Source organism: Salvelinus namaycush, chromosome 23 (assembly GCF_016432855.1).
Source record: "Salvelinus namaycush isolate Seneca chromosome 23, SaNama_1.0, whole genome shotgun sequence".
NCBI classification, from domain to species: Eukaryota; Metazoa; Chordata; class Actinopteri; order Salmoniformes; family Salmonidae; genus Salvelinus; species Salvelinus namaycush.
The window spans coordinates 31,040,303-31,059,538 of NC_052329.1; the positions used below are offsets into that span (position 1 = coordinate 31,040,303).

At 42.7% G+C, this 19,236-nt stretch overlaps 1 protein-coding gene across 1 annotated transcript in view; it reads left to right on the forward strand.

Annotated features, from left to right (window-relative positions):
• LOC120018294 (ras GTPase-activating protein 2-like) overlaps window positions 1-18,555 on the forward strand; it is a 43,322-nt gene extending 24,767 nt beyond the window's left edge. Inside the window, exons 16-24 of the mRNA XM_038961422.1 lie at window positions 4,313-4,399; window positions 4,831-4,908; window positions 5,079-5,152; window positions 5,488-5,594; window positions 14,235-14,317; window positions 14,679-14,887; window positions 16,388-16,491; window positions 16,812-16,989; window positions 17,147-18,555. Coding sequence (XP_038817350.1) covers window positions 4,313-4,399; window positions 4,831-4,908; window positions 5,079-5,152; window positions 5,488-5,594; window positions 14,235-14,317; window positions 14,679-14,887; window positions 16,388-16,491; window positions 16,812-16,989; window positions 17,147-17,177 — 951 coding nt within the window. The 3' untranslated portion in view covers window positions 17,178-18,555. The remainder of the gene's footprint in view (window positions 1-4,312; window positions 4,400-4,830; window positions 4,909-5,078; window positions 5,153-5,487; window positions 5,595-14,234; window positions 14,318-14,678; window positions 14,888-16,387; window positions 16,492-16,811; window positions 16,990-17,146) is intronic.
• The last annotated feature ends 681 nt before the right edge of the window (window positions 18,556-19,236 follow it).

A 19,236-nucleotide genomic window follows, 5' to 3' on the forward strand; every position in this document is an offset into this window, starting at 1 on the left:
ATCCATAAGTTTGTCTGACTAGGTAAGTTGAAAAAGGGCTTTATTGCCAAAATCCGTTTAAAATCAGTGACAAGTTATAACATATTTTTGTAGCAAACCAAGCGAGCAGTGCCCTCGAATGAGAGTCATGAGTGCACAGCCACTGCTTGCTCTTCATCTCTCTTTAGAGCAGTGGCGCGCATCAGTTATATTTTAAGATGGTGTCAACATAATTACATTTTCATGCATTTTGGTGTAAGATGTCCTTTAAAAAAAAAATCGGACAATAAAAAAAGTCAGTTGAACATCCCAAATAATTTACATTTTACAGACGCTCTTATCCAGAGCGACTTACAGTAGTGAGTACACACACACACACGCTAGTTAATGCATACATTTTCATATTTAGTTCATACTGGTCCCCTGTGGGAATTGAACCCATAACCCTGGCATTGCAAGTGCCATGCTCTACCAACTGAGCCACACGGGACCACTTAAACTCTTCCATGAACAAATCGCACCAGCAGTGACCAGAGGCAACAATGAAAAACAAACATTGACATCCAGGAATACTTTTGAACGACCAAGTAACTCCCAAGTAAAGTAGGCTAGGCTACCGACAATGACTAAACCAAGCACGAAACACTAGTCAACTGTTTGATTATAAAGTTGCGCTAGGCCTAGCCTACCTTAGAACTGAATTGTTAGCCAAGTTGTTCTAATGAATCCCATGTAGCCTATGATATTACTGTGTTGGCCTAATTAGCATTTCACCATGTAATTTATTAGTAAAGGTACCTGTACTGTAGCCTAAATGTTCGAATTGGGTCCTACAGGTCATAGGCCTATTTCTTTGTTCAAAATTACAGGACAATCCTTTCACTTAGATTACTGCAGTAAACCCATCCCCTAGCTTTCTGGAGGGATATGTGGTTAAACATGAGCATCGCTCAAAGCATTTCAGACCATTTTAAATGGTAAGAGTCTGTGAATATTACTGCGGAAGTACATGTTCATTGGTCCTTGAAAATAAGGTCAAGAGCATCTATCGTGGATTTAGGAAGGTGCGGTGAGGGGACAGAGGTGTGTTACTACTCTCCTCTAATCTGCCAGCCAGTGGTTGCACACACACAACAACCACTGAGCCACTCCCATAGGGGGCAGTGTTGGACCAGATCTCTCTGTGGGCCAGGTTAGCCAGGTGTTGTAAAACAGTGGATTTTCCAGACATGTAACACTGTGGGGGAGTGTGGGACAAGGCTCTTAGCTTTAATCTCCCAGGGGAGATGGTGAATATATGGAGCTATCCACAGGTGTCTATCCACGGGCCACTGGCCTCCCACAGAGAGGGGGAGGAATGCAGAAGGAGCCCTGTTCATTATCATTTTTACATTTTACATTAGAGAGAACGTCCACTAACCACAAATCAAGTTTCTGAGATGTTTTTCATTATGAGGGAGAGAGCCAGAGAGGGGCAGAAGAGACGGAGGGAGAGGGGAGAACCCTAGTCATTATAGTGAGGCCCACCTGGCAGCATCCAGTACTCTACTCCTTGCCTCAGTGGAGCACAGCCATACACACATACACACACACACACACACAGGCTAGGCTCCTGGTTTCTCTGCCAGGCTCCTGTAGTTCTTGAAGAGAGGGTGGCTATGAGACGCTGGGGGCTGCTGCCATAGCAGTATCACACACACCAGACCTAACAACCTGCACGCATTTTGAGTACCATGTACACAATTTGAGGTCAAAGTATACTGGTATGAACTAGAGTTGTGTGTGTGGTACTCCTCTGATCTGCCAGCCAGTGGTTGCATATGACGTGTTGTTGATGCTGGAGACTATTAGACCTCTGAGGAGATGGAGATTTGCCTTCTATCATACCCAGAAGCTCCTCTACAGATGGAGGTGAAGGGAGCGGTTGGACCCTTTCGTAACGGGTAGAATTCTGTGGCAGGCTGAAACTCTATGGAAACCAGGGCTGACTAGAAAGCATGCAAAGAACCCATTTAGCACAGCAGAACAAAGTAGCAGTGGCTTTAAACGTGAAATGTACATTCACTATAGGCCTACATCATGCCATACATGTTGCATGTACATTTCCAAAATTTGAGGATGTTCCAATGATGGAATGGTGTGTAGGCTACTCCAAACTTCCTATGTTTGTCAAACCATTTTTATGTTTAGTAAAATAAATGTTCCAAAAATAAGATGCCGTCAAAAGCTAAACACGATAAAAATGCTTAGTAATTCTTGAACCTCAAATGACATATTTGGAAGGGTAGATTAGATATGTGTTTCTGACTGGATTCCCAGGGACCCTCAGGGAGAGCACACTGTTATTATATCATCAAGCCCTTGATTTATTGAGTTAGGAGTGTTCTTACTGGGTTAGAACAAAAATGAGGGTCCCCCTTGATTTGAGAAACTGGATTAGATTCCAAAAATATTTTGATGCATATTCACATGAGCTGACTGTTTTTACAGTATATTAGAGAATGTGTATTGTCGTGGCCAAAAGTTGAGAATGACACAAATATTAATATTCACAAAGTCTGCTGCCTCAGTTTGTATGATGGCAATTTGCATATACTCCAGAATGTTATGAAGAGTGATCAGATGAATTGCAATTAATTGCAACGTCCCTCTTTGCCATGCAAATGAACTGAATTAAAAAATAAACATTTCCACTGCATTTCAGCCCTGCCACAAAAGGACGGGCTGACATCATGTCAGTGATTCTCTCGTTAACACAGGTGTGAGTGTTGACAAGGACAAGGCTGGAGATCACTCTGTCATGCTGATTGCGTTCCAATAACAGACTGGAAGCTTCAAAAGGAGGGTGGTGCATGGAATCATTGTTCTTCCTCTGTCAAATATGGTTACCTGCAATGCCGTCATCATTGCTTTGCACAAAAAGTGCTTCACAGGCAAGGATATTACTGTCAGTAAGATTGCACCTAAATCAACCATTTATCGGATCATCAAGAACTTCAAGGAGAGCGGTTCAATTGTTGTGAAGAAGGCTTCAGGGCGCCCAAGAAAGTCCAGCAAGCGCCAGGACCGTCTCCTAAAGTTGATTCAGCTGCGGGATCGGGGCACCACCAGTACAGAGCTTGCTCAGGAATGGCAGCAGGCAGGTGTGAGTGCATCTGCATGCACAGTGAGGCGAAGACTTTTGGAGGATGGCCTGGTGTCAAGAAGGGCAGCAAAGAAGCCACTTCTCTCCAGGAAAAACATCAGGGACAGACTGATATTCTGCAAAAGGTACAGGGATTGGACTGCTGAGGACTGGGGTAAAGTCATTTTCTCTGATGCATCCCCTTTCCGATTGTTTGGGGCATCCGGAAAAAAGCTTGTCCGGAGAAGACAAGGTGAGCGCTACCATCAGTCCTTTGTCATGCCAACAGTAAAGCATCCTGAGACCATTCATGTGTGGGGTTGCTTCTCAGTCAAGGGAGTGGGCTCACTCACAATTTTGCCTAAGAACACAGTCATGAATAAAGAATGGTATGAACACATCCTCTGAGCGCAACTTCTCCCAACCATCCAGGAACAGTTTGGTGACGAACAAAGCCTTTTCCAGCATGATGAAGCACCTTGCCATAAGGCAAAAGTGATAACTAAGTGGCTCGGGGAACAAAACATCGATATTTTGGGTCCATGGCCAGGAAACTCCCCAGACCTTAATCCCATTGAGAACTTGTGGTCAATCCTCAAGAGGCTGGTGGACAAACAAAACCCCACAAATTCTGACAAACTTCAAGCATTGATTATGCAAGAATGGGCTGCCATCAGTCAGGATGTGGCCCAGAAGTTAATTGACAGCATGCCAGGGCGGATTGCAGAGGTCTTGAAAAAGAAGGGTCAACACTGCAAATATTGACTCGTTGCATCAACTTCATGTAATTGTCAATAAAAGCCTTTGACACTTATGAAATGCTTGTAATTATACTTCAGTATTCCATAGTAACATCTGACAAAAATATCTAACGACACTGAGGCAGCAGACTTTGTGAAAATTAATATTTGTGTCATTCTCAAAACTTTTGGCCACGACTGTACACATGAGATTCTATTGTGTCAAGTGTTTCCCCTATAATAATTTAGCAGGGGTGCCCTGCCGCTGTGCTGTTGTGATATAAACTGGGTTGTATTCATTAGGGCATGCAACAGAGATTTATTTTTATGTTTTGCAATGGAACATGAAAATTTGTGTTTGTAATTGACAATAAGTTATCCCTCCGTGTTTCAGTTTGATTTTATTCAGTTTGGTGCCTAATGAACATGACCCTGGTATTTGACCGTGCTTTGTACACTCCTCTGTCAGGACCTTGAGGTATCCCGAACACTCACTCTCATCTCCAAGACCATCCAGACTCTGGGAAGCTGGGGGAGCCTGTCCAAAAACAAACTGGTATGTATGAATGTCTCTTATCAGCCTCTCCAACATGCTTATCAATCTTCCCTTGTGTATATCAGTCAGTCAACATATCTATCAATCATTCATTCCCACTGGGCACAGACGTCAGTTCAACGTCTAAATTTGATTTACATTTGGTTGAGTTGTCAACTAACATGAATTCTACGTGAAATCAACAAAACATTTCACTAAGTCATTGGATTTAGGTTTAAAAGTTGGGTGAAAAAAAGGCATTGCCTTTACGTTGATGACTTTTTGCAAATCCAATTAGTTTTCCGTGTTGATTCAACATCATCATCATAGATTTTTGGGGGTTTAAATAACGTGGCCACAACGTTGATTTAACCTGTTTTTGCCCAGTGGGTTGTGTCTGTCGGTCTGCTCTGAGCAAAACTAACACTTTTTATGACTGTGTTTGTCTTTAGTCTAGTTTTAAAGAATCCTACATGTATGATTTCTTCAAATCATTCCAAGAAGACAAATGTATTGAAAAAGTAAAAAAGGTGAGTTTTTGGTTGTGAAGCGACCTTCCTATTACATTTTGATTTTGTAGGCCATGTGTCAAACTCAAGGTTTTACCAACCACATGTTGGTAAATCGCTTTTCCATGTTAGTTTTGTATGCATTGCTGATTTAGCATGGTGTTTCCATCTGACATTGTGTGTGTGTGTAGTTCCTAGATGAGATCTCCTCCAACATCAGTAAGGAGTCCAGCGGGGTGGAAGACTCTGTGGTTCTCAAAGAGGGGTGAGTGGCTCACAGCCAGTTATTGATTATAGCTAGTGGGGTAAAGATAATGTGCCCTTTTCCTGGACTGAAAGTTATTTTTAGTCCAGGACTAAATCTTTAAACTTAATTTTAAAAGTTTGGTGTCATAACCAGGGCCAGGAGTTTGTCCTGACCAGAGGGGTTTGTCGCTAAGCGGGATCATTAACTTAGTTAGCTAACTAACTAATAAACAGTCCTGTATATTTATTGGTTGATTTTCTGGTTCATAAAGAAAGCTACACATAAATATTGGTTGTTGGCTGTAAAGTTAAACTTACTATGCCAATATCAAGTCAATATTTATTTTGCTACAGGGAGATACAGAAGCGGGCCCAGGGAAGGAAACGCATCGGCAAGAGGAACTTCAAGAAGAGGTGGCTCAGAGTGACCAACAGGGAGCTCTCCTACCACAAGCACAGAGGTGAGACATGCGCACACACACTCCCACACATACACCGCCTCAACCACACACACACACACACAACCACTGAGCCCCCCCATAGGGGGCAGTGTTGGACCAGACCTCTCTATGGGCCAGGTTAGCCAGGTGTTGTAAAACAGTGGATTTTCCAGACATGTAACACTGTGGGGGAGTGTGGGACAAGGCTCTTAGCTTTAATCTCCCAGGGGAGATGGTGAATATATGGAGCTATCCACAGGTGTCTATCCACGGGCCACTGGCCTCCCACAGAGAGGGGGAGGAATGCAGAAGGAGCCCTGTTTATTATAATGGAGAGGGGCAGAAGAGAAGGAGGGAGAGGGAGTACCCTGGTCATTATAGTGAGGCCCACCTGGCAGCGTCCAGTCCTCTACTCCTTGCCTCAGTGGAGCACAGCCATACACACACACACACACACACATATACACATACACACACACACACAGGCTAGGCTCCTGGTTTCTCTGCCAGGCTCCTGTAGTTCTTGAAGAGAGGGCGGCTATGAGACGCTGGGGGCTGCTGCCATAGCAGTATCACACACACCAGACCTAACAACCTGCAAGCATTTTAAGTACCATGTACACAATACGAGGTCAAAGTATACTGGTATGAAAAACTTCTTCCAAAAATAGGCTTCTAGTTGGCACATTGTGGTTTTTGACTCAACCATCTGAAGTTGGAGCCAATCAGAGGACTTGAGCGAGGACGAAACAAATATCTAGGTCTCTGCTTTGTCACCAATGACAACAAGACATGTTGCAATAAAGCCTAGTAATCAGACCTAACTTGATGGATTAGGTCAGGGATGGAGATCTGCAATAAATGTAATAGGCCTAGTCTAGTTGTTTCATATTCCAAATAGCCTACAATAAGCTACACTACAACATTGTATCCAGTAAATCCCCAAACAAAATGAATAAGCCAGTTTACATTTTCACTAGACTATCCACATAAATATACCTATTTATTAGAATAATCATTACCCCTAATGTAACCATAAAAAGGTGAGTCATTGAGACCACCTCAATTTTTTTTTAATTAAAAAAATTATAATAATAATTTAAGGGGTGGATCAGCTTAATATTGCGGAAAGATTGATGGAAGCAACAATGTAAATGTCAGCATCATTTCCAATCCCCCATATATTTTTTTGATAAATATATATATATATATATATATATATATATATATATATATATATATATATATATACATACATACAGTGGGGCAAAAAAGTATTTAGTCAGCCACCAATTGTGCAAGTTCTCCCACTTAAAAAGATGAGAGAGGCCTGTAATTTTCATCATAGGTACACTTCAACTATGACAGACAAAATGAGAAAAAGACATCCAGAAAATCACATTGTAGGATTTTTTATGAATTTATTTGCAAATTATGGTGGAAAATAAATAAAATTGAATATTTTTTGTACATATAATTTTAAAAGCAGGTCACTAGGTGTAGGCAAACCCATAAGAAAATAGGTAAACTGTGATATGACAAAAGAGTTAATCAGGGTTATTTTTCCACAAATAGATATGATCTTGCTACCAAGGAAAGGAAAATACCTATCTATTTTTGCTAACTTCCTATAAAAATTTATTGGAGTGAGATCATTTCTTTCTTTTGGGATTTGTATACCGAGTATGACCACCTCAATTTAATTTGGATCATATACAAGACATCTGTGTTGGCTGCATTGTTTGTTGTAATTTAAGACTCTAGATTTCAGGAAATGGAAGTTACAGGTTTTTCAAAACAATTGCCTACAATTCCTTCTGAGAGAGTCTTCTGCCAATATCATTATTAGGCAAAATAATCAGCATTTGCCTATGATTTGAGTAGTATACCTCCAGTCCAAATCAAGTACAGCTTGCCTCCTTTGGGTCTGTCAAGTTGGGACTGCAAAGCCAAACCATGTTCAAGTCAAGTTTTGTGATCTGCTTGGACTTTGTCATACCTTTCCGATCTCTTGGTCCAATGAAAGCGAATAGCAGCCAAATGGTTCAGGCCATACTATACTGTACATGGTATGATAGCCTGGACGTTGCACAAAGCAATGAGCCGACAGTCTTGTGTAACACTGTTTTTTCCCCCCTCTAATTATTGTGTAAATGTCAAATGATTTTTCAATCTGTTACGTAAATTGCTTGGAACGGGCCCCAGCCAAATCCAACCTTTTCGTTCAGTTACTGCTGCTCCCAGTTCCCTGGCACACACTACCAAAACTGTTCCCTCATCCACTCTGCTGTGTCGATTTGGGTGTGTGTGTCAGGGGGCTGAGGAGGTGTGTGTGGTGAGGTAATATTCATAATGGATTTTATATACAGTGCATTCGGGAAGTATTCAGACCCCTTGACTTCTTCCACATTTTGTTACGTGACAGCCTTATTCTAAAATGTTTTTTTTTTTTTTAGCCTCATCAATCTACACACCATACCCTATAATGACAAAGCCAAAACAGGTTTAGGTATTTTTACGTGTGTGTGCATGCATGCATGCATGCATGCATACATACATATTTTGGGGTCACTTAGAAATGTCCTTGTTTTTTAAAGAAAAACACTTTATTTTTTTGTCCATTTAAAATAACATAAAATTTATCAGAAATACAGTGTAGACATGGTTAATGTTGTAAATGACTATTGTAGCTGGAAATGGCAGATTTTTTCTACATTGGTGTACAGAGGCCCATTATCAGCAACCATCACTCCTGTGTTCCAATGGCACGTTGTTAGCTAATCCAAGTTTATCAGTTTAAAAGGCTAATTGATCATTAGAAAACCCTTTTGCAATTATGTTAGCACAGCTAAAAACTGTTGTGCAGATTTAAAGAAGCAATAAAACTGGCCTTCTTTGGACTAGTTGAGTATCTGGAGTGTCAGGATTTGTGGGTTCGATTACAGGCTCAACATGGCCAGAAACAAAACACTTTCTTCTGAAACTCGTCAGTCTATTCTTGTTCTGAGAAATGAAGGCTATTCCATGCGAGAAATTGCCAAGAAACTGAAGATCTCTTACAACACTGTGTATTACTCCCTTCACAGAACAGCGCAAACTGGCTCTAGCCAGAATAGAAAGAGGAGTGGGAGGCCCCAGTGCACAACTGAGCAAGAGGACAAGTACATTAGTGTCTAGTTTGAGAAACAAACGCCTCACAAGTCCTCAACTAGCAGCTTCATTAAATAGTACCAGCAAAACACCAGTCTCAACGTCAACAGTGAAGAGGTGACTCTAGACACTCTGATGTAGGTCGAAACAGACAACACTCATGGACATTTCGCAACATCTAGTTAGTTTGTCTTGGCAAATTAACATTGGGTTGTTATTTTACCTGACATGCATATGGTCCTCTTTTTACCTGGTTCTTTGTAGAATTTTGACCCGGAGTCATACAAGATTATATGTTTCGTTACTCCGATTAATCCACAGATTTAAAAGGGAAATCTAGTTCGTTTTTTAGTAAGTTATATTTCATCTCTCCCTGTTTGTCTTACAAACCCACATGGATGCTTGAATCTTCCTGATGTTACATACGGAGGGGACTTGGTGCTAGGCTACTCAGACAATTGTTTACACGCACAAGCGGTGTGGTTGAAATTATTCAATAACAAAGTTGAAATGCAACTTTTAATGATATTGGAAAATTATTGATTCAGATACAAGGCTAAAGCTTAGGTTACAAGTTATCACCTGCATTAACAAAGCCATCACCTACAGAGAGAGGAACCTGGAGAAGAGTCCCCTAAGCAAGATGGTCCTGGTGCTCTTTTCACAAACACAAACAGACCCCACAGAGCCTCAGGACAGCAACACAATTAGACCCAACCAAATCATGAAAAAATAAAAAGATAATTATTTCCAACGTGTCAAGTAATTAACTAGCCAGTGCGTGTGCTTGGCCAATGAGCGCGTTCCTATAAGACGTAGCGAGGACGCGCTCTTTGAAAGGAGGGAGTAGTGTAACGACCCTGGGTTTATAAGTGCGGATATCTATCTGCCGCTTGAGCATGCCTTTGCGGTACAGTCGGTAGCGCGCTGGACTTCGGGCTAGAAGGTCGAGGGTTCGAGCTTGTTTCATGTTGATAAAAGCAGTGGCATGTATTAATGGTTGCCAAGCAAAGCCAGGCTTTTGACCAAGAAAATGGACCAATATATATTTTTTTAATAATAATAATGTACCTTTGGTCTCGGTTTCATAATTTCCCTTCAATTCGCGAGAGGCTGAATGTATCTCACAAGAGAACGCATCCGAGTGAGCGAAACCATGCCCCTCTCTCTCTACGTGTAGGCCACCGATCTGATGCTGTCTGGTCCAAACGAGTATGGCATTGTTGCTGTCCGTATCATTGAATCCAAGGGAAGCCAGCAAGCATTTGGACTCCCTTGATTAAAAAAAAAAAGTCGCTAGCTAAAATTGTACCCTTTCCTAAATTAGCCTTGGATGGGGATTTGGACTTGCGGTTTTACTTAATTCTCCGTATAACGGCGATTCTGATCCAACCATTAATTCATACATTGTTGTGCCCCTGGCCTAAGAGGGTGGAAGTTCAATATGTAGCTAGATCCTAGCTAATGTTAACTAGCTAACGTTGGCCATGAATGGAATTTAGGCTAGCGAGTAACCATTTTAGCCAGGTAACCTAGGACAACAAAAAATAAAAGCGTGTATTGTATCACAGAGTGATAGACCGTTTCGTCAACATGAAACGGAGGAGGATAACATTGGCGTGTCTCTACAAGTAATGAGTTAACATGTTTTTCTACTTACACGAACGCGCACACAGAAATCAAAACCATTGACAGCTAAATTGTTTTTGGTATTTTTAGTTGTCATTGTATTAGACTAAGCAGAGGTGGTTTGATGATGTTGAAATGGTGCTGGAATAGAGGCAGCTCCTGTTTACTTTGCGACTTGCGGTAACTGTGGTTCTAAATCAATAGTTCCCAGTGGTTTTACACACCGCTACTGCATAAAAGTGAGGTTGGGGATTGGGCCTTCCTACACGTGTATCTGTGCTTGCAACTGTATGTTTGTGAACGGCACCGTTTGCTTGCTTGTTTGTGTGTCTGTCGGTGTTTTTTGAAACTTTGTTTATCTAAATCCCGGCCTCGACTCAGGGCAATGGGCCCTAAAGCTCCAGCCACTCCTTCTACTCCTTGTCTCACTCTTTCTCAAGTATTGGAGCTATGTAAACTCACATGAATTCTTTGAAGAAAGAATCCGCTCTAGATCCAATCTTTTTAGTCGGGTCCTGGTCTCCTGAGTGTGCTCCCAACTGCTTACAAGCTACCAACTCCTTCACCGCCATGTCAACAGTCAGTCTGGACACATTTAATTATCAATTTATTTTGTTTTTATTGGAAAGCGGGAAAAACCGCTGTCAGCGTGTGCATCCATCTTGAATTCCATAGGGAGGTTTTTCATTGAACCAGGATGCACTTGAAACCCATGGTTTGATAAGAAACATGGAGCATGTGAACAACTGCAATTTAAATGTTTATTTAATCATATCAAAATACATATTTGGTGAAGGAGCCAACTTCCTGATGTTAATTTATCATATTTAGCATTGGGTGTGTAGGTTTGGAAGATTGTAGATTTGTATTCTATACTCCCACAACATACTTCTAACTCATTCCTCCACAATCACATGACTTAGATGTTAAACATGCATGCACATTACATTGGGTATCTGTGTTTTTTGTGTGTTTGTGTTTTGAGTGGTCTCTGGAGCTGTGCTCTGCCACTACAGTGCTGGCTCTCCTACAGCAGAACAGGCAGACAGATGACTTGGTTGGTGTCAAACTTTTTTTTAACCTTTATTTAACTAGGCAAGTCAGTTAAGAACAAATTGTTATTTACAATGACGGCCTACGATGGAACTGCCTTGTTCAGGGGCAGAACGACAGATTTTTACCTTGTCAGCTTGGGGATTCGATCCAGCAAGCTGACAAGGTAAAAATCTGTTGTTCACTCTAAATTGAATCAAACTTTATTTGTCACATGCGCCGAATACAACAGTGCAGTTCAAGAAGAGTAAAGAACAATATGTACAAAGTAACAATAACGAGGCTATATACAGGGGGTACATGTTAGAGGTAATTTGTTCATGTAGGTAGGGGTGAAGTGACTATGCATAGATCATAAACAGCGAGTAGCAGCAGTGTACAGAACAAATGGAGGGGGAGGGGTGGGTGTCAATGGAAATAGTCCAGTGGCCATTTGATTAATTGCTCAGCAGTCTTATGGCTTGGGGGTAGAAGCTGTTAAGGAGCTTTTTGGTCCTAGACTTGGCGCTCCGGTACCGCTTGCCGTGCGGAGGCAGAGAGAACAGTCTATGACTTGGGTGACTGGAGTCTCTGACAATTTTATGGGCTTTCCTCTGACACCGCCTATTATATAGGTCCTGGATTGCAGGAAGCTTGGCCCCAGTGATGTACTGGGCTGTACGCACTACCCTCTGTAGCGCCTTACGGTCAGATGCCCAGCAGTTGCCATACCTGGCGGTGATGCAACTGGTCAGGATGCTCTCGATGGTGCAGCTGTAGAAATGTTTGACGATCTGGGGACCCATGCCAAATCTTTTCAATCTCCTGAGGGGGAATAGGTTTTGTCGTGCCTTCACGACTATCTTGGTGTGCTTGGACCATGTTAGTTTGTTGGTGATGTGGACGCCAAGGAACTTGAAGCTGTTAATTGGGGCCTGTTCTGCACGCCTTTTCCTGTAGTCCACGATCAACTCCTTTGTCTTGCTCACATTAAGGGAGAGGTTGTTGTCCTGGCACCACACTGCCAGTTCTCTGACCTCCTCCCTATAGGCTGTCTCATCGTTGTCGGTAATCAGGCCTACCACTGTTGTGTCGTCAGCATACTTAATGATGTTGTTGGAGTCGTGTTTGGCCACGCAGTCGTGAGTGAACAGGGAGGGGACGAAGTACACACCCCTGAGGGGCCCCAGTGTTGAGGATCAGCGTGGCAGACATTTTGTGGATCTGTTGGGGTGGTATGCGAACTGGAGTGGGTCTAGGGTATCCAGGAGGATGTTGTTGATGTGAGACATGACCAGCTTTTCAAAGCACTTCATGGCTACCTACGTGAGTGCTACGGGGCGGTAATCATTTAGGCAGGTTACCTTTGCTTCCTTGGGCACAGGGACTATGGTGGTCTGCTTGAAACATGTGGATATTACAGACTCTGTCAGGGAGAGGTTGAAAATGTCAGTGAAGACACCTGCCAGTTGGTCCGCGCATGTTTTGAGTACACGTCCTGGTAATCCAGCTGGCCCCGCGGCTTTGTGAACGTTGACCTGTTTAAAGGTCTTGCTCACGTCGGCTACCAAGAGCATTAGACAGTGACAAAAACAGGGTTTGGGAGGTGCAGCTGAACCACCATGACATCAGGAAGCACTTGGGCTCTGGTGGTGCTGTTTTCAGGGCTTGGTAATAGTCGGTGCCAAAAAGGTTTGAAAGGCTTTTTGGAGGTTGTGAACTAAGTCTCCTGTTGCTGTAAGTATTTAATGTGACTCATAACTTGAGTATTTGTTTCAATTTCTAATGGAATGGAGAAGGACGGGGGTCGATGTCAAGGGATTATGATGGTTTGGTATGCACATTTATCATTATGATCCCTGCAGATGGAACTAACCACTAGGACTACGTCTCAAATGGTAACCAATTCCATAGGGCTCTGGTCAAAAGTAGTGTGCACTATGTAGGGATGAGGGTGCCATTTGGGGCACACACTATCTGTGTGTCCCCCTAGGCTAAAGTGTGGCTGGGTTCATTTTCAGACTAGTAGTGTGTCTGTGATTATTCTCCCATGTTTTTCTCATAATATTGGCAGGAGGTTTCAGTAAAATTGTGACGAGAACCATCGATCAGAATGTTAAGATCTGCATCTGGTTGGCTAGACATATATTTTTTATTTAACTTAGCTAAGTGTGTGTGCGTGTGAGAGACTAAACTGGAAGGCAGAAGATATGCAGAGAATCAGATGGTGCTGGAGGTATGAGGGGTGGGGCCAGGCGGTGCCTCGGCCTGGAAATGCGGAGGAGGAAGGTGGCAGGCAGAGAAAGGAGCTCCCGCTTAAATGAGAGATTGAGATGGCAACATTCATCACATACCCAATGCACCTGGATTCACATATGCAAGGGAGAGAGAAGGAAGGGGGAGGGGAGGGACTGTGTGCGTGTGTGTGCAGTGAAGTATCATCAGTGGATCAGACACTTCACTCTATCAGCTAGATAAAGGGAAGGAGTGTGAGCTGATGGGTGGAGACTGAAGAGAGACCAATGGCAGGAGCTGATACAGAGACTGCTTTTATAACTGTATATGGTTTGTGTGTTTTGGCCCAGCTATTGTCAGACACAGCGATGGAAATGGTTGTCTATCGAGTTTAAAGACTGTTCTCTATTTTTGTTGGAAGAGTTGGTGTGAAATGTAATGCTGCACATCTTCTAGTAGTCAAGGGTCAGATGGTTTAAGACCTAAATGTTCCTCCTAGTGATGCAGCTTGACCAAGACATGAGTGCTAGGGGTGCACATAAGGGTAAGAGTCCAATGTAGACATTTTGTGTGTGTGAGTATATTTAACATTTATTTTTCTTTCTGTTTTCCAAGGGAAAGAAGCACTCTGCATTATCCCAGTGAAGAATATCCGGGCTGTGGAGAAACTGTACGAAAGTGCCTTTAACCGCAAAAATGTAAGCAGGACTGTCTTTGTCTGATGTGGTCTGTTTAGAGCCAGGAGTTTTACCCTGGTCCCCTACCTGACCAGTAAATGGTCAAGCACAGTTAAACTATAGGCTAATGCAAGGGCCCAGAGGTTTTCCTGGTCAGGTCAAAATATCAGGAAAAACTCCTTTGGTTCTGTGTAAGTTGTGAGGGGAAGTTCTTTGAGTTTACGCATTGAATTTGAACAGAAACATATGTGGACTATGAGTGTTTGTTACTCAAAAAAAAAACGTAATTGTCCGCAAAGGGCAATTCATTTGCACCACATTGACAGCCTGTCAGATATTTTGTTTGTGTGTGTGCTATTGACAACCCCTCTCCCCTTTTTAGATGTTCCAGGTGCTCCACAGTGAGAAGCCACTGTACGTGCAGGCAGGGAATTGCGTGGAGGCCAGTGAGTGGGTGGAGGTGCTGAGCCAAGTGAGCCGCTGTAACCCGGACCGCCTGGGCACCTTCCACCCCTCGGCCTACGTGGCGGGGGCCTGGCTCTGCTGCAGGAGCCTGAGCGACAGCCAGCCGGGCTGCAAGCCCTGCACACCGTGAGTACTCACCCGTGAATCTCAAACCAACCTCTACTAGTCCCTAGGTCAGCGTTCGTTTTTTAGGGAACCAAAAAGTATTGGGCCAAATTCACTGATGTGTATTAAAGTAGTAAAAAGTTAAGTCTTTGGTCCCATATTCATAGCACACAATGACTACATCAAGCTTGTGACTGTACACATTTGTTGGATGCATTTGCTGTTTGTTTTATTGTAAATAAGAACATCATACATTAATGTGGATGCTACCATGATTATGGATAATCCTGTATGAATCGTGAATAATGATGAGTGAGGAAGTTAGAGGCATAAATATCATACCCCCCTGTTATTGTAACCTCACCTGTTATTGTAATAGTGAGAGGTTAGCATGTTTTGGGGGTATGATATTTGTGTAACTTTCTCACTCCTCAATATGCACGATTCATTCAGGGGTATCCGTAGTAATGGTAGCATCCACATTAATGTAGATGTGTTTAGAAACATATTACATTCTTATTTACATTAAAAGTGACTCTAAAATGACAGCAATTATTTATTTCTATTGGGCACAAAATAATCTGAAACACAACCAAAACAAGCAGCAAATGCATCCAACAAGTTTGTAGAGTCACAAGCTTGATGTGGCCGTTGTGTGCTAGGAATATGGGACCAAATACTGAACTTTTGGCTTCTTTAATACATGTATAAGTGAATTTGTCCCAGTACGTTTGGTCCCCTGAAATGGGGTGGACTATGTACAGAAAGTGTTGTGATTTCTAAACGGTTCACCCAATATGGATGAAAATACCCTCAAATGAAAGCTCACAGTCTGTAAATAAATCCAAAGTGCTGGAGAACAGAGCAAAAACAGTTGTCACTGTCCCAATACTTTTGGAGCTCACTGTATGTGAATGTTTCTGAATTTAATCAATGTTTGACATTATTCTTGGGACACTTGTACAAATTATTTATAACTATGTTCCGGCCCCCGACCGTCCGCTCAAGGAATGAATGTAATTGGGGACCTCTGCCCTAGGTGCTTGTGTAGATCGGGTAGGTTTGTATAGATGCATGGTTCATTTAATTTATTTTCAGTCAATTCATTGTGATGGCTAAAAATACATTTTGTAACTGCGGAAAGTAAGTCTGATTACTCCTGGGCTACAGCAGCCAAATATTTGTTTATAGAACTTAAAAAGAGTTGAGCATAGAACATTTTTATATGGTTCATAGTTCTATCTTGCTCTCTGATCGGCCAGGTGGAATTTTCCATATTTTGTGTACTGATGCTATCCTTCCCTCTCAGATCAACACAAGTTCCTAGAAGATAGAGGCTGCTTCCTCAAAGAAATTGACCGTATCAGAATCACTGCCTACTTGTATCAGACACCTGAGTCTTATTCAATAGGGAGCACGTAGCGAAATTGGACAATTCCAGCACGCGTTATTGGATAATTCCAGGTTTTCTGTTTTCTTCCATTTGGCGCCTAATGAACATGACCCTGTCTTCTCTCCCAGTACCTTGTTGGCTAACCTGCAGCTGGACATCGACTGTGACCGCGAGACGGAGAGAATCTTCTCCCTCCTCACCTCCAGCTACTCCAAGCTGCAGAAGATGGAAGGCAAGTGGGATTCTACCAGTCAATCGCCCAACTCTCACACAAATTAATATAAAAAGTATTCTTATCACAATAGATTATTTCTATAGTGGCTTATTGCATGAGGCATTTTCTCTTGAACCGTACGTACCCTGCTGGCTCAGATATTTTATTTTCACATTGTCCTTTCCAGCTCGGTTCCTGCAACTATTGTGTATGACTAACCAGGCTAGTACAGCTCGGATTGCCTTGGCTCAGTTTGGCCCTTTAGTGGGAATCTGGCAACAGTAGCTTGGTGTGATAGCCTGTGATGATGACCTCATGTATCTGTCTCCTGTGATCAGATGCATGTGCCAGCATCGCTGTGTACCAGGGACCTCCGAGGGAGCAGGACGACTACTCCCTGTTCACCATCCAGGACCCCAAGGAGACATTCCACACAGTGCGGCAGATCACACACATTCTGGAGGAGCTGCAGAGAGAGCACGACACTCGCAGCGGCACCGCGCAGTACGGCAGCCAGTAAGTACACGCACGCACTCTCAAATACACACATACATATGTGTATACACGGACACTTATTCACATATACTCACACGCACACACACACATGGATACACACATATGCGTAGACAGCCACGTAAATATTTATCCTCTTTGCTTTTCTGTGTCTTTCTAGAGAGAATCCGATAGTTGGGAAGACATCCTAACCAGTCTAGGTGGGTCTGTCTGGCCTGAGTTCAACACTGGAGCCCCAGGGTGGCACCGTCGGGATTGGCACTGAGGACGCTGCCTGCCTCCGCGAATACCAAGAACGCATTACCCCCAAGGTCGTGCTCTGCCCCCCCTTCCCACCGTCCAATAGAGGAAGTTAGAATTGTCACCTGACCCTGACCAGAAGCTCTCATTGGTTCAGAAGAGGAGACCCTTAGTCGTTTAAAAAGAAATCTCTTTCCCCGTCTGTCTCCATCCCTCTCGTTCTCACACACCACTGCCCTAATCAGAGGAGTTATGTGCTTGCTCTCGTCTTCTACTTGATTTGCACAACAAAACTCAATCATTTCATTGAAACCTCCCCTTTTTCTACAGTTCGGTGAAGACCAGACAACATCATTAGTTGGTGTGTGTGTGTGAATAGGCTGCTAAAATGATCCCTTTTATACACTCAATGTTTTCGATCGTCAACCATCAAGATGAAGCTCTGAATCTCTTGGGGCTTCACTGTTTGACGTCCGTTTACGACTAAACAGCAAGCTGATTTTGTTTATCTCATTTTCTATGAAAGGGAATTTTTCTCTCCTTCCTCCTCCTCTACCCACCTCTATATTTTGTGCTTTGAACAAATGCAGGTGTTTCAGAGTACAGTTAAGTGGATGAAACCGATCTGCCTTATTTTTCTTAATGGATGTATGTGTAAAAGTCTCTCTTGCGTCCTCGGGTTAGGGAATAATGCCCAAGCACTTTACATATTTGGAATATTCCAGATGTCATCATTTTAGATACGTGGTATCAGTATACCCCCCACATTGATCAGTTAAATGATCTCGTTTACGTTCTCGTTTCCATTCCTGTACGATAACGTTTATAGCCTGTAGATTTGAATAGCTATTTTTCTTACACCAAAGATGAACATTTCGTAGGATCGACTTGAAAAAAAGGGTATAAATCTATTTTGAATATAGACTTTTTGAAAATGGAGAGAAATGCAGGATATATTTAGTTCATGTACATTTTGGTAAATGCATTGTTCCTCTTTTTAACGATGTAGACAATTTGATTGAGTAACATTCTAATGTTCTCTGGAAATGCAGAGGTACCGTGGTCGGTAGTCTAGAAATGTCTGTGACAACCGCTTCACCATGTAGTGATGTCACTGCATATCAATCACCATAAATGACAACAAGATAGACAATCCCCTTCACTTGCCAATCTAGCCCCTTAGATAGTCATCACTGCATCACTGGCCCACATTAACTAGTAGTCAAGATCAGGGATGATAGACGAGTTTCCCACTAGTACACTGAACAAAAACATAAATGCAAGATGCAACAATTTCAAAGATTTTACTGAGTTACAGTTCATATAAGGAAATCAGTCAATTGAAATGAATTCATTAGGCCCTAATCTATGGATTTCACATGACTGGGAATACAAATATGCATCTGTTGATCACAGATACCTTTTTAAAAAAGAAGGTAGTTGCGTGGATCAGAAAACCAGTCAGTATCTGGTGGGACCACCATTTGCCTCATGCAGTGCGACAACTCTCCTTCATAGAGTTTATCAGGCTGTTGATTGTGGAATGTTGCCCCACTCCTCTTTAATGGCTGTGCAAAGTTTCTGGATATTGGCGGGAACTGGAACACACTGTTGTACATGTCAATCCAGAGCATCGCAAACGTGCTCAATGAGTATGCAGGCCATGGAAGAACTGGGACATTTTCAGCTTCCAGGTAGTGTGAGCAGATCCTTGCGACATGGGGCTGTGCATTATGATGCTGAAACATAAGGTGATGGCAGCGGATGATTTGCACGACAATGGGCCTCAGGATTTCGTCACAGTACCTCTTGCATTTTATCGATGGGAATTTTAATGCATTGTGTTCGTTGTCCGTAGCTTATGCCTGCCCATACCAAAACCCCACCGCCACCTGTGGCACACATTTATATCAGCAAACCACTCACCCACATGACACCATACACATGGTCTACCATCTTCCCAGTACAGTTGAAAACCAGGATTCAATCCATGAAAAGCACACTTCTCCA